Genomic DNA, 12,876 nt, shown 5'->3' with positions numbered 1-12,876 from the left:
ACCTTGAAAAGTGCATCAAAGCCAATGTTTTTGGTCTTTTACTTAAGAGGGACAGGAAAATGTTTTTTATTAGCAATCAATCAGAGCCAATCAAGGAAAATTGGCAGATTGATTTGTGCATCTCTAAACAAAACAGGATTAAACACACAAAACACATTACATTTAAGATATCCATATTACTATAAGACTTTTAGAAAGAAAATATTGCATTTTAAAAATGGAACAATCATCTTTACACTTGGCAGCATGAACTTCCTAATTAATAAAGAAAGCACTTGTAACTTCATAGCTAACTGAAAAATTGCACAAATTGCTGCTAAAGTAAAATCATATTATTTAGGCCCTAGATACACAACATTGGATATTTTTTAAACTAAGATTTTCTTTCTCCGTTTCAAACAAATCTGAACCGACACCTCATTTGAATCACAAGAGGCGTAACACCTATGCTGCACCCATAGATGGTGACGGACAACATTAAAATGTAAAAGGAAATCCTGAGGATGACTGAAGCAGTCCTAGGGTTATTGTAACTTCTTCCAGCAATACTTCATGTTTAATGAAAACAGTCAGATGTACAAAAACCCAGAAAAACTGCTCAATTGTTGGTGAGATTTCTGACATAATTAGTCAGGATGGGCATGTTCAGAGGGCACTTTTGGTGTCAGTTTTTTTGGGGGTTTTTTTTAGGTTTTTTAATGAATTTTTTTATTATTATTATTTTCACCGAAACTCAGTTTGTGCAGTATCAGGTGTTGCAGACACAGGAAGAAATCTCACAAAATATCCATGTTAGGGGCTTGGCATATGTTATTTTGTAGACAGCAGGTTTGTTCTACATTCAAAGACCTTTAGGAATCCCCTTTACTAGCAAGAGTTATGGGCTGTTTAGTTCCTGGCCTGATGGTGAAAGTCATCCCATACTGGTGCCTTGAACGTATCCCATTTCTGTGGAGAAGAAAACATAATGAGTGGTTGCAGTGATTAAAGGCTGGATTTGCTCACAAAGATATGATCTCCCTCTAGGTAGCCCTGATGTACTCACTTGGTGGGACTCTTCACTTGTGTACTCTGGTATTTGTTAACTTTGGTCTCCAATTCTTTCATGTTAAAAGATGCTGCTTTGTTGGCGGGGGTAGGTGGGTTTATGGTCCCCTGTTTAGGTTGTGGCACTGCTGGCACCTTGTTGTCTTCGTCAGAAAAGCCAGTACTCCAGTCATCAGAATTGTGCTCCGAGTCATTAACTGGGGCCATTTTTTGGTCCATTACCAACATCTTTTTCTGTAAAATACTAAGGAGGGTGGCCTGGTTTTGTGAAAGATTGGATGGTACTTGAGTAGGGGCTGGATTGGATTTAGTCTGGACTGGTGGCTTTGGTTTGACTTGTATGTCAGAAGGTGGGAGCTTTGGCGGTGAAGGAGCTGGAGCTTGAGCTTTGGCTGGGGCTTTAGCTGGTGTTGGTGCTGGAGCTTGAGTTGGGGCAGAAGCTTGAGTTGGGGTCTGAGCTGTCACTTGAGCTGGAGCTGGAGCTGGGGTGGGAGGCGGCGCTTGAGCCGAAGCTTTAGGTGGTGTCGGTGCTTTTATTGTGGGAGGATTGGGTGGACAAAAGGAGGGGGGTTGCTCTGGTATTTTATCAAAGTCACCAAACTCTGGTGGTGGGGGCAGCAATGGCAAATTCATATCCTGTTTAGGAGTATCATTCTGTACATCATGAGATTTGAATTGCTTTTCTTCTGCTCTTTGCTTCTGCTCAGTCAGGTTGCTTACAGCTGGAGCTGAAAGTGATGTGAATTTACTCAAAACTGGATCAGTTGAGAGTTTCTGATCTTTGGCCAGTGCAGTCGAACCCATGGGTGTTTCTGTAGCCTGAATCACTGTTTTAGTTTCTGCAGGCCTAAGAGTTGCATTCTCCTGTAGTCTATTTTGACTTGGTAGAACTGAAGACGTTGATCTTGGTATGAAGGAATTAGGACTTGTTGGTTCATTTCTCCTGGTGCTGCTTTCACGGGACAAAGATTGAGTGTTTTTATTTTTCTCTCTTTCCTTAGCTGCCTTCAGTAGAGCGAACGGTGAGGTTGAATTGTGTTTGGGTTCATTAGCCTTCAGGCTGTCCAGTTTACAATCCAACAGAGGGCTGAAACTGCGGCTTTGACCTGGAGAGACTTCCAGTATGCTCTTGGACTCTGAATTGATCTGGACATTAGTCGTTCTATGCAATGGTAGAGGCTGGAGGGCTTTAGTTATCTCTGACTGAGCTGGAACAATGTCTGCTTTAGACTCTGTTGGAGACTTTGCTTTAATCTCTGTCTTTGCCTCTATTTTAGGTTCTTTGGGAACTTCAGGTAATTCAGGTTTTTTAATTTCTAAAGCCCCCTTGTGTTGTACAGGTTTGGGCTCTGGTTTAGGTAGCTGAGGAGTTTGAGGGGCTTTTCCATCCATCTTCATCACAGCAGGAGCAGAGTTAGCTGACCCTGATTCTTGCAAGACTAACATCTGCTGCTGTGTTGCCGTCTGATTATCCTTCCCATTCCACAGCACTGTGTGCTTTGGAGGATCAATCACCTTTGCTTTGTTCTGGGAAGTGAAGGTGGACAATGTGGAGGTGGGCACTTGGGGAGGCTGTGCTGGGGGCTCAGCAGTGGACACCGAAGACGATCTGATAGGTTTTGGAGGTGGGACCTTATGACTCTTCTGGTGCTTTTCAGTAGGTGGTTGCGGAGGGGCAAATTTTGGACATTCTGGCACTTGGGTTGGTGGTGGAACAGAGACAGGTGCTGCTGACCCAGATCCAGAAGAACAGGTAGATGGAGGTTTTGGAGGTGCCATTGGTGGTGGTTTCAAAAGGGACAAATCCTCCTCCACCATAGATGGTGGTTTTGGAGCAGGCATGGATGGAGCCTGGAGGGCCACAGGATCTAAGCTGTTTAGGTCCCCCAGGAAGTCTGGTGGAGGAGGGATGAAATTCACGGGAGGAGGTGGAGGGGCCGCTGAAGGAGGAGGAGGAGGAACAAAGATCTTCTCTTCAATGTGGCCTGGCACGGACACAACAGATCCAGTGGAGGAAGGATCTCCAGCGCCTGTAAAAGACAAGAAATAAGAGCAAAGAAGCTGAACATTTTACATTGGCATGCTGAAAATGTAAATTTTATTTAACATTTCTGAACCGTAAAATAATCTGAAAGGTAGAAAAACACTCCCATTGTGTAAATTTGCTCCCCATCTTTTATGATCGTTTGGACTTTTTCAAGAGAGGTGTTGAGCAACTGCCTGGACAAACATTTACATGACATGGATGTTTCCTTTATTCTTATCCCTGTGATCCATCACCTGAGTCTAAGTAAAGGAGCCACAAATTAACCTGGTATAACAATGATTAAAAAAGGGCACTATTTACTTTGGTAGTTTAAACCTTAAGTACGTAGAAGGTATTATTTAAATGCTCACCTGTCCGATTGACTATTGGGCCATTGGCAGGGGGAAGTTCAGGGACTTTCGGAGTTGGGACAGCAAGTCCTTGGAAGGTTTCAAACGAGAACTGCAAAGAAAAAAATCCAATCACAAGATTATTGAACTTACTGTCATAAGAAGCAGACACTGCACAAAAACAGAAGCCTTAAGTGTAGAAACTGTACATTCTGTTCTGCAGGCAAATTTTTCTTTACTTGTTTGCTGGGAAGTCTTCATTGTTAAAGGTGAACAAACCGGTTTTTAACTATTACATGGCATGAGTGTTGCAGCAGTTAAAATATGATGCATTAATGGCATAAGCACCATAAAATTGTCAACCATGTGATTTTTATGAGCTTTCACACATTGCCTGGCATCCAACAAATGTCTGTTTTGCATTTTATGTGGGGAATTTTGAACTCCCTAGTGCAAAAATGCATGGCCTTTTCTTACAGGATTGTCATAACGTAATCATAGGTGGAACGCCATAGTTTCGCATTCTTTGCTCATGAGGAACATTGGCTGAATCAGAGGATCCACCTATAATTCATAACCCTGCCTGTTGTCAAAGAATGCCTGGTTAGGAAACTCACAAATACATGTGTGTTTGTGTCTGTGTGTATGAGTGAGGTGAAAAAACTGATGCAGAGTGGGGCAATGGTCACATCACGGAACCAAAACCACCAAAAACAAACACAGACTGTGTTGACACAATAGAGATCCTCAAGATCTAATGCTGTAAATCACTCCAGCATCACTTGGCATGTGTTTTTTTTACCGAGTCTCGGTGAAAGTCATCTCCTTGCAGATTGCAAAATCATCTCTCGTTGCAAAAACATTTTATAGGAAGTTTTGCTTGTATGGATTAGATGTGAATAGGTTTGGTTTGGTTATCCCTTTACCAACGTCTTAAACAGTTAAAGTTTCAAAGCTGCAAACATTTTTTGTTTTATGTTATACTGCTTAAAGACACAAATGGGTATTTGCATTGACAAAAATCTCCCATATGTTGCGGCCTCATTGTTAGATAAGTGAAATATGGCAACAAATAAGAATGACAAATTTAGAGCTTTGGAAATTTTTTTAATTGCAAAAATACGAGCACTTAAGTATCCATCCTAAAATACCAAGTCCTGCCAATAAATTCAGCTTTCCAATTGGTGGAAAGCTGAATTTGGGAAACAATAATCTACCTATAATAATCAATATGCAACTAAATGCCAGAGAAAGTGCCAGAGTGATAAACGTAAAACATGAGTAACATGCTGATTGCCCCGGGCCCCCTGTTCAGCAGTCTTTCAGCCTGCTGAACAGTATTTCCATTGGGAAAAAAAATTATGCAACCCAGAAGGTTGATGTCATTGCAGGATTTGAGGTCGTTAGTCATGCTTAATTTTTCTTTCTTCTTGATCACTGTAATGCATGTTTCACATCATGCGTCAACAAAAAAAAACTCCAGAGTCTTTCTCATTACCTCAAAAACTTGAGCAAACGACATAATTACTGTTTGAATGTGTTTGAATAGACTGCCCACTTATTTTAGAATATATTTTAAAGCCCTCTCTAACTTTCAAGGCTTTTTTATGGTCCTTCTCCTTCTTAGGAAAAAACCTAAAATGATTTGCAAACCTGGCAGATTTAAGTTCAAGGGATTGTTTTATTTATTTGAGCCACGTTTCCTCAAACTGCAAGCTTTGGAATGGCTTAAAAAGAGTCCCAGTTTGAATCTGAGAGTTAAAGATTAAAGTGATGGAAAGGAGCGCTTGCAACCTCAAACATTTGGAGCTGAAGATAAAATATTAAAATACCAGAGGAAACATGCAAAAATCTGGTCAGCAAATACAAGATGGATTTGATTACTGGAATGCAAATAAATGCTTTCCCTGATTTTTTTTACATGCTATATTTTAAATGAAGTGTAAATAATAATAATAAAACAACCATATCTTTCAAAATTGAAACATCTTTTAGATGGCTTTATTCCTGTATGGGAGACACCCAGTATAAAAATATTGCTAAAATGATGACAGTAACATCAGGGGGTATGAGTAGTTCTGGTCTTCACAGTATATTACACAATCATTAAAGTTAAAAACTCCAACTTGAGCTCTCTGGTCCTCAAGGAAAAAATCTTCTCTTGGTCCCAACAAAGCAGCAGCAACACTCGATGAGATCTTTTTCTTTTTTTTCAGACGTTTGCAGCTCAGCTGTGGAATGAGCTTTCCTTTGTTTTTACTTTACCTTGAGACTTTTGAAATATTTAAAAAGCAACTAGACATTTTAATTCAGATGTACTTTATTTGAAGTGCTATTATAAATTGCTGCCTTAGTTTTTGATTATCAATGTCATTTAGTTTTTCTTATTCATTACATTTTGAGTCACATGCTTTCTTTTTGTAAAGCAGTCTGTCATTTTTATCCATTAAAGATGCTGAATTAGTGAGATACTTACTCTCACTAAGGTAGCAGTGTTTTAAATTTACAATGAAAAAATTGTAGAAATCTGAGCAGAAAGATTAAATAACCAATTAATATCATCTTGTTTCACTCATATTGAAAAGTGAAAGAGCAAAAACATTCTGTAGAGCAAAGCACTTTGAAATTACAACTAAGCTTAGATTTTTTATTTTTTGCTTTATATTTAAAAAAAATACATTTAATGAATAACATTATTAATCAACTTTTTAAATTATGCTTTAGAGGGAATATTTGTTGATTTTCAATTTTAAATGTAATAAAATGCAAAAATTAGACAATTTTATAAAGTTTTTTTGAATGGGTCTTCTTTTTTTTCAGCTCATTGGTCTATAAGCCGTCTGCATGTGAAAATTAATCCATCTACCAATGCTGTCAAAGACGTTTTACATCTTAATATCACACCCTGCATTACTCTCTCTTTGCTAATAATCCCTCTCACACAGGCGATCTTCAACGAGCATAAAGCGTGGTCTGGTCATCGGAGGGTGTGTCCGATCCAGTTTGATTTAGTCTCCTCGCTCGGCGCTCTATGAGTCACTTTCAGCTGTCGCAGCGCTCAGAGCTGACCTGCCCATGTGCTGCAGGGTGTGCCACGTTCACATGCCTGAGAAACACTCCCAAACAAAAGGGCGAGGTGTGTGAACCGAGCGCAGATGAGTTCTTCATTTGCTCCATGACGAGATAATAGGAGGCCTGTTAGTCATATGTGTCGCTAATGTACACGTAAATTCAGATTAATGTCTCCAGGATTGCTAAAAATATGCACTCTTGTGCATAAGCGGTGAGTCGGTCCTGCGCTACAATATGATGGGACGGCTAAACTTGCTAAACAATAACAATAAACAAAAGAAACCCGTAGAGATCCTGTAGTTACATTATAATGTTGCCAAGTCAGACAACTTTTTAGTATTTTTTTTCATTACACAATATTATTAACTACTCAGCATTTTAAAGTACAATCTGACAACCAATTAGTAACTTTATATCAATGAAACGGGATATAAGGCAAATTTAATAAATTTCATGAGTTCATCTACCTTTTTGTTTTTCAGTTAACTCAATTATTAAATATTTATTTTATTCCAAATCATAATTGAAGCTACTAGTCAAGCTTAAATCAGCCAAATATGTACTTTGTTACTAACAGGAGAGAATGTCAGTTTTTGTGTTTATTTTGCTATTTTGTTGTAAAAGTTATTTAATGGAGAGCAACTCTTCCCTTGATAAGACAAACGTCCACAAACCTGTCTCTGGTGACATCACACAAGGCATAGAATAACCAATCAATTTCTATGAATATATTTATAGACTCACTAATAGCCTGACAGACAGACAGAAGTTGTTTGGTTAAGTTGAAGCAGTGCAACATCTTGCAAACCACACAAATATTGAAAGTGAGCAGAAGCAAAAAACATTTACCCATTTTGTGACGTGACATATGCACACACTGAAGCAGATGGAACTATGCAAACAGGAATGTAATTAAATTAGTCTGCTACAGTTCCTGTTTGCTTCAGCTTCGGCTTTCTTTGTCATCCATCATGACTAGAGGATTATTAGAGTCAGACTCAAACATTTACTGCTGAAATCTTTGCAAATCAGATCCAATGACAGAAAATCTGTCAACATCTCTCAAAATTAACATTGTATTTCCTAAAGTCATTCAATCAGTTCAACTCTTAAGTCTCCTGTGATGTAATAAATTCAAATCTACTCCAAACAGATAAGCATGTTTTTATATCCCTTTTGTGTCATTTCAAAAAATCTTGTATTTTGTGGAATACAAAAATTTGCACCAAGCTGTTTTTATTAAATTAAATAAATTTGTTTGTGAAATAAAAATATGCCACTAGCATCTTTAATATTGCAGCTTTAACCTGTAATGTATTTCAATACCAATTCTAAATAATGTCTTCCATAGCAAGATAAGGAATGATCCTTATCACGTCTACTTGCAATATGAACAAGTAAAGTCATTCTGCAGCTCTACTGAAAGATCGTTGCTGAACAAATCTAAATGTAAACTGATGGAATCATGAAAGAAATGTTTAAAAATTTGTCAAATCTGCCAAAAATGATTTAAATCCACTGTTGTCAGTCTTGCAATCAAGCTTCCAAAGGCCAGCTAGATGTACCTAAACACTGACCAGATGTGTGAGGCTTTTTTAGATTCAGAAACGGAACATTAATCCAAAGAAATGAAGCTTTCCTAAATACTCACAGCATGATGCTTAACGGTGGGTCTGGCCCTCACGTTGGCAGTCCCAGATTCGAAGATTGCAGACTCTGACTCCTCCAGCACCAGCTGAACACTGTCTGATGAGACATACACAGATTTTTGGTTAGATTACTGTACTTTAGGAACTATCCAAAGAAATTTACACATAACATTTGCTCATGCTCAAACCTTCAATCTAAATAATTTGCTCATACAGAAGAAAAAGAGGGAGTAGCAGATGACGGTGATGAGAAACAATGTGCAACAAAGTGACCTATAATTGGCTATTAGTCAACTCAACTATCTGAGGTGTCGTTTTACTTTGAGAACATAATAAGCGACACAGAGAAAAAGCTCGGATTGTTGCTTGAAATTACATGCTGCCGCTATGGCTAAGTGAAAGCTCAGCAACAACGTATGGAAAGGGACACAGCTTGTGGTGAGACGTTAGAAAAACTGATGTCAAAGAAACTGATTAAACGCGATTTGCATCACTAAGTTGTTTTCCCCAATGTTTGCACAGCAAACACTGCAGCACTTGGGCTAGAGTTTGAGCGATGGCAGCAGTGAAATGTAAAACCAGGAACAAAAAAAAAAAAAAGAAAGAAAAGGTCTTCAGGTGTATTGGTACTCACACAGAGCATTCTTCAAGAAATAAAATGTAAACAGTGAGAATGCTGCAGACAAAAACGCTGAAACATTTCCTTGTCACATTGTTTGCCCAATAAGTGACCGATGACAGATCCTTGTCACCGAAAGGCATTTATCCTGTACGTCCTTTCCACTCTCTCTGCTGGAACACTTTCAGCAAACAACCATCAACTAAAGACATTACAAGCACAGAAAAGAGCCATGTCTCTTCTCACATTTCCCTCTGCTCCGGGACACAATAAGCACAACATCCTGGTGATTTTTCTTCTGATTAATACCAAAGAATATGATAAAGTCAGTGAGGAATGTGAGAACAGCTGTGGAATGAAAACACTGTGGTGTTAAACCAGTCTAACCAAATGATTAGTTTCCCTATTGTGCCCCATCCTGATTTAAATAGACAAAAGTTCTCTCGCTCGTGTTGCACCTTTTGCATAGCAATTCATGTTGTGCTTCCTGTTCTCAGAGGCTGAATCAAGATACTCACACTTGATCCAACAACATTTCATAAGCACTAGTTTGGATTTCACTTGGTATGAAACTGTGAGCACGTACTTGTTGTTTTTCTTAGAAACTGTTCATTTCATTGTCGATTGTTCTCAAATCCAAGTCAATGATGTTAGTGATGCAAATTAAAATGTTCCTTGTTTCATGCAAAAGTTTTAAACAGCTGTTTCAACTTATCTTTAGCAGTACTGAACTCCATAAGATCAAATGCGGCTTAACCTGTTTTTAAGTGGGTTGAGAGTTATCGAGGACAAGTTTAGCACGTTATTGTTTAAATTTTTATTTTAGCAGTGACCTCTGAAAATTAGATTAACTACCTACCCTCCTGCAGGCAAATGATGTATTACAGGGCAGAAAGTGTCTGTTGACTGAAAAAGTTAGATTTTATTAAACTTCAAAGTGAGTTTGAGAGGTCAAGCAAACATTCTGATAAAACTGCTTGGTTGAAGAAGCCAAATCATAACCACTCCATACCTCTAGAAGGCACAAAGATAGAGTCAAGAAACATCTATTGTGTTGAGCTACCACACCTCCACCGATGATACTTTAATCCAAGAGATTTATGAAGAAAACCTTTCCTGTAATTCTTACCTAAGATTTTGGAAGTTTACACTTGAGTAGTACACACAAAAAAGAAAAACTATTGAATTCACAAGTAAGCCCTTAGATTACATCAAGCACAGGTATGTCTAGCATGAAAATGTGCAGTTTTAGCTCCTCAGTGCAAAGGAAGAGGCGGCTGCAGTCAGAAATGAAGGACACATTTTACAAGGTAGTGGCATTTATGGATCTAATTAAGTATCAGCAGATACTAGAAGCAAGCATGAGGAAAACTGGAGATGGAAATATTTTATTACTGGCTATTTAAGATTGACTAATTTGTTTTTTTTTTTTTTGTTTATTCCAGATAAAAGTCCTTAATTAGCCCACAGACTTCATCTATGGTAACTTTCAAAGGAATATGTCAAATCTAGAGGAAGCATTAGCACTTTTTTGTATAAGTGACTATGGCTAGTTTCCCAGGGTGTCAGGAACTGACGGGGCGGCAGGGATAATCTGGAAAAATAAATTGAGTTAAGTCCCAGTCAAGATTTGGGGACATTTGGGAGATATTGAACGTCTGATTAGAAGTCATCCAAAAGATTTTTATCATTTTTTTCTTTAACATTTTCCCTGCAATGAAAATGTAATAACTGGAATAATAATGAGATCTTCTGTTCCAAGAAAATGTACTTGATTTTTTTATTTCTTTTAACAAAACCCTTTTTAAACATCACCTGATTTTGTCAATACGTTTCACCATTTTTAAAACTGTTACACATTTTCCTCTGGGTTTTCCATACTTAGCAACATGTTTAGTTGAAACAATTTTTCTTTTATTTTTTTTAGAAAATTACCAGTTTTGATAGAGGTCTACAAAATTTTATACAATGGTTGGTAGATTATCTATTTCTTCCATGGAACTTGCATTTTGTTTAATAAATGAATGTGCAAAACTAATTTAGCAACACATTCACTTGGAGCAACTGTATTTGTTAAGGAAACTCCAAACATTACATTTTTATCAAAAAGTTTATGCAACATTTTCTGAAATGCAGTTTTAATGTTAGTTGGTGCAGTCAAGTAATTGGCAAAAAAGTTTTCAAATATTCATTAGATTACTATATATTTATAACTATTTTAAAATTTCCTCCAATAATTTTTTTTTTGCATGAATTAACAAATATACAGCAACTTATTTTAGTTGTTTTGTTGTTGTTGTTGTTGTTGTTGTTGTTGTTGTTGTTGTTGTTGTTGTACTCACTTAAAGATAAAGGTAGATGCATCTCAGTTATCAAAATGGATCACAAACAATACTTTTGGTTTTATAGGGTTCGACACACACGCATACACACGCACACGCGTTCATCTGTGGTGTGTGTTTTTATATATTATAGCAGTTATGTTCACTGATAAAGTGTTTAGCAGTAGATATTTAAACTACGGTAACAAACTTAAGAAATTCAGTAGCCTACTTCTTTCACTTTTGTTATTTCAAAATGTATGACAATTGTTTAAAAAAAAAAAAAAAAAACAATTTGAGCCATTAAGGTCCATAATCTTGAATTGTTGAATTTTGGTAAAGAACTCAGGTCAGGTTCGAAGCTGGGAAGCAAATTCAGCCTGATTTTATGAATTTAACTTTAACATTGCTGAAAAAGTATTTGTACACAAAATGGTGATATCTGTCCTTCAAGACTCGCATTCAGGTCTTATAAGCTGCTATAAAATGTGACTTTAGTGAACAGAAACTGTTCCATGTCAACATCAAGTCCAAAGGCCGTTTTAACCTTCAGTAAGTGGATCATGAGAGTAAACTTGTTTCCTTTTTTACTCACCCCTGTCTGGAATTTTAAAGTTGGTGTCATAAAGAGATTGGTTCTTCCGACCCAAAAAATGCAGCCCCTTCTTCATTGTCGACGTCGACTGATTTAATACGCAGGCAGAAAAAAGCTGTTTTTTTTGTTTTTGTTTTTTTTTTAATCAACCCTCTGGTGGGATCACTTGGTCATGTTGAAGTAAATCCGAGCTAAAGCAAAGTCAAAGCTGTCAGCAGGTGCAGCAGGAATGACTCTGCCTCAGGTATGCCTGTTTCTAGCAAACTTTTCAGGACAGCCAGATAAAATGGAGCAAACTCCGCCTCCTGTCCCTTTTTCGGAGCACCTCCCTGTTTCTGTAGGCTCCAAGCAGCGACAGGTGAGGCACCGACTCTCCCTTTTCAGCCGCATTCCAGCACAAACCTCACCTGCGGATTGAATGGCCCGCTGTAAAGCCGCTCTCCGCCGCAGCTTTGATTGCAGTGAAATGAGTCAGTGAAAAATATTCAGCTCAAAGCAGAGCCTGGCAGCACCAGACAGGAAGGGAAATATGGATTTGATTTGCCTCCTATAGGCATGTCCGGGAAAACGGCACGCCGTTCAACGTCGACTTGAAATAAAAAACTTAAAATATGAACTTGTTTTTGCTTATCAACAACATAGAAGGAAATTATCTGAAACGTTCACTCTTATCTTGAGTGTTGAGTAAACTCCACTGGAGTAAACAACTGAACTTTACAACTTACTGATGGGTGTGATGTTTATCATTCTGTCCTACTTATTGCGCCCTACCTTGCGTTTTATTTAGATTTTATATCATAGACAAATTAGGGCTGCAGGGGAGCAAGAACACCTGGCTTGTTGTGAATAAGAATCTGAAAAGTGTGGCATCTGGAATCAGTTCTCCACTGTTCAAGCTTCTACCAACCTCTCACATCTGATAAAGCATATTTGCAAAATTTGACTAGGAAGACAGGGCCTGTGAGCTTACATTGTTAAGCCTTGCCACAGGTTCTCAATTGGATTTACTTCTGAGCTTTGACTGGGCCATTTGGCTTGGAGTAAATGTGCTTAGGGTCATAGTCATGTTTGAAGCTGAGTTTCACCACAGTGAAGTCTTATACTCTCTCTAACAGGTTTTATTCCAGTGTTATCCTTTAGTTAGCTCCCTGCTGAAAAGAAGCACACCCATACCGCACAACCAAAGCCTTCAAAGTT

General features: G+C 38.0%; 1 protein-coding gene across 1 annotated transcript; it reads right to left on the bottom strand.

Moving 5' to 3' along the window:
- Positions 1 to 680: 680 nt before the first annotated feature.
- Positions 681 to 11,944, bottom strand: LOC122834634 (pollen-specific leucine-rich repeat extensin-like protein 1). The gene is made up of 5 exons (XM_044123233.1): positions 11,680 to 11,944; positions 8,147 to 8,241; positions 3,445 to 3,535; positions 1,046 to 3,077; positions 681 to 948 (listed from the first exon to the last, which is right to left on the bottom strand). Exons 1-5 carry the CDS (start codon positions 11,753 to 11,755, stop codon positions 852 to 854), a joined length of 2,391 nt encoding a protein of 796 aa, XP_043979168.1. The 5' UTR covers positions 11,756 to 11,944; the 3' UTR covers positions 681 to 851.
- Positions 11,945 to 12,876: the final 932 nt, after the last annotated feature.

Source organism: Gambusia affinis, linkage group LG07 (genome assembly GCF_019740435.1).
Source record: "Gambusia affinis linkage group LG07, SWU_Gaff_1.0, whole genome shotgun sequence".
NCBI classification, from domain to species: Eukaryota; Metazoa; Chordata; class Actinopteri; order Cyprinodontiformes; family Poeciliidae; genus Gambusia; species Gambusia affinis.
Note: the sequence above shows the minus strand (reverse complement) of the source record. Positions and strands in the feature narration are given on the sequence as shown.

Bases quoted from the DNA above. Each gene is read 5' to 3' on its own strand.
- LOC122834634 (XM_044123233.1), bottom strand. From the start codon at position 11,755: ATGAAGAAGGGGCTGCATTTTTTGGGTCGGAAGAACCAATCTCTTTAT. The intron at 3,536-8,146 runs GTGAGTATTTAG...TTTTCTTTGCAG, and splicing joins CCACCGTTAAGCATCATGCT to TTCTCGTTTGAAACCTTCCA. The intron at 949-1,045 runs GTGAGTACATCA...TCTTCTCCACAG, and splicing joins CAAGTGAAGAGTCCCACCAA to AAATGGGATACGTTCAAGGC.